This window comes from Anneissia japonica, unplaced genomic scaffold (assembly GCF_011630105.1).
Source record: "Anneissia japonica isolate Jap-2015-1 unplaced genomic scaffold, ASM1163010v1 scaffold55328_len2259_cov177, whole genome shotgun sequence".
NCBI lineage: Eukaryota > Metazoa > Echinodermata > Crinoidea > Comatulida > Comatulidae > Anneissia > Anneissia japonica.
In genome coordinates this window covers 1-2,255 of record NW_022748614.1, presented here as the reverse complement: position 1 = coordinate 2,255, position 2,255 = coordinate 1, and the positions used below count along the sequence as shown (strand labels likewise).

General features: G+C 29.0%; 1 protein-coding gene across 1 annotated transcript; it reads right to left on the bottom strand.

Moving 5' to 3' along the window:
• Nucleotides 1-51: 51 nt before the first annotated feature.
• LOC117120917 lies at nucleotides 52-876 on the bottom strand. The gene is made up of 2 exons (XM_033266015.1): nucleotides 496-876; nucleotides 52-377 (listed from the first exon to the last, which is right to left on the bottom strand). Exons 1-2 carry the CDS (start codon nucleotides 799-801, stop codon nucleotides 162-164), a joined length of 522 nt encoding a protein of 173 aa, XP_033121906.1. The 5' UTR covers nucleotides 802-876; the 3' UTR covers nucleotides 52-161.
• Nucleotides 877-2,255: the final 1,379 nt, after the last annotated feature.

The window sequence follows — 2,255 nt, the reverse complement described above, 5'->3', positions numbered from 1 at the left end:
TATATTGAATTAAATATATATTATTGATAATAAAGAGTTGAATACACAAGGATGAACAAATGTTTATTTGGCATCGCTCATAAATAGTACAGTAGTAAGAATTAAATTTTGTAAATCTAATTCGTAACAATATTAAAGCTTTCTCACCAGTTTCTTTTGCATCAATCTACGTTGAAGGCTACTATGCAAGTGAGCATCAGAAGAACCAGGAATACAGAGGGCCAAATCATCAAATGGAGTACACGTGACCTTGGTATCTCCTTGTTTACCACAGCTTCGTCTTTATCCGGATGATAGCTACAAGCAAACGTCTTACCTATTGGGTAGATTTTGTCAACATCTGAGGCCGAAGTTGTATCGCATGGCTCTAGAAAACACTGAAAAAATAATATATATTTACGCAATACAATGGTAATCGGAATGATACATTATTGTGAAAAAACAATCTAAAATAGAGAAAAAGTGTAATATTTTTGTAATATTTAATACCGGTACCTCGTTTCCAATGTCATCTTCTGACTCATAAAGTTGGAGACGTCTTGTTACCCCATTATCATCAATTTCAACAAACATTTGACTGCAGGTTTTTGTTTTCCTCTTACAAAGGAGACAATCGCATCTGACCTTCTTACTATAAAATGAAGAGTCTGAAATCGTACAATTTCCGTCGATGAAGTCGTTTGTTTTATGATACAAAACAGCATTACGAATTCCAAGTGGAAATAACACAAATACAGCTACAAATACAAAGTACGGTAAAAGGCCTGCAGCACAATCGAAATTCACTTGACATCCTCCCATTTTCGTTAGAGATCTATAGTCCTGATGATTTCGAATACGACTGAATGATTGTAATCAGAAGATAGGCCTATATATCATTTTCATTTGATATGTTGCAATGCTACGGTCATTCTATTTTCCGAATTTGAAGTAGGCCTATCCATCTAAATTCTAACAGGATTATAATCTTAATTGTTAAATTTCCTATCAAGGTCAGAGTTTAATATTTATTTTTTGTGAAATTTGGTTATTTATTCAAAACCATTTTGTCTCTCGAGCATTAACACTTTGGCCAATTTATTTTTGCAATTATTTTAAAGCGAAAAAAAAAACAACAAAAAGCAAAAAACAAAAACAAAAAAAACAATGACATTTTAAAAAGCAGACACACTAGGACATATGCAGAAGTAAAGCGATTATAATTATTATTATATTTGTATTGGAATAAATGTAGATTTCTTTAAATTAGACCAAAGTAAGCAAATAAATAATAACAAAGTTAAAAATAAAATAAAAGTAAAGAAAAGGGCTATTGCAGATGTCGTTGTTAGTTTTTAACAGTAAAAGCAGTATCATTATCATAATATCACAATCGTCATCGTTACCGTTACTATATATTTAGTACTACTACTGCCACTGCTAATACTACTACTACTTGTTGTTGTTGTTGTTGTTGTTATTATTATTATTATTATTATTATTATTATTATCATTATTATTATTATCATTTTTATTATTATTAATTTTTCATTAATATTATTACTAATATTATATTTATTATTATTAATATTATTATTAACATTTTAGTTATCACTATGATTATTAGTAGGCCTATTATATGTATATATATGTATATATATATATATATGTATATATATATATCGGTATTATTAAATTAAATTATAAATTATTAGCATAAGTCTATTATCAATTTTATTCAGATTATTATTGATAGTATTTGTATGTAGCAGTAGCAACCTATCATTATCATCTTGTTAAAATATTGCAATGGCATTTAATTAAGTCCCCCATCGTCATTTTTCCGGTTCAAGGTAATCCATCCTCCAAGAGGATCAGATACTAGGCCTATAACTTAATCCTAGGGAAATTCCCTATATATGTTTTGGGAATACTGCGCTTGTGCAGATATACTCATGCTGCGGTAGTGGATTTTTTTTTTTTTTTTTTTTTTTTTAGTAAAATAAAGTTTTAATTAAATTTTTCTGTAAAATGGAATGTGTTAAGGTTCATTTCTATTCATTTCATTTGACAGGTAGGCCTATGCCAAGCACAGTATGAATGTAGTTTTATTACGGAGTTGGTAAACAAATGGCCAATAGCTGATAGCACCTTGTCCGATAATGATAATGATGTTATTTAGAGTAAGTTTGACTCCTTTAATTAAGATTGTAATAATAATAATAGTGTAGTTTTATATAGCGCACATATCCATCTAATGTAAGATGCTCAGGGCG

Excerpts from the sequence above, each read along its gene's own strand:
- LOC117120917 (XM_033266015.1), bottom strand. The coding sequence starts at position 801 with ATGGGAGGATGTCAAGTGAATTTCGATTGTGCTGCAGGCCTTTTACCG. Across the intron at positions 378-495 it reads AAGATGACATTGGAAACGAG|TGTTTTCTAGAGCCATGCGA; the intron begins GTACCGGTATTA and ends TTATTTTTTCAG.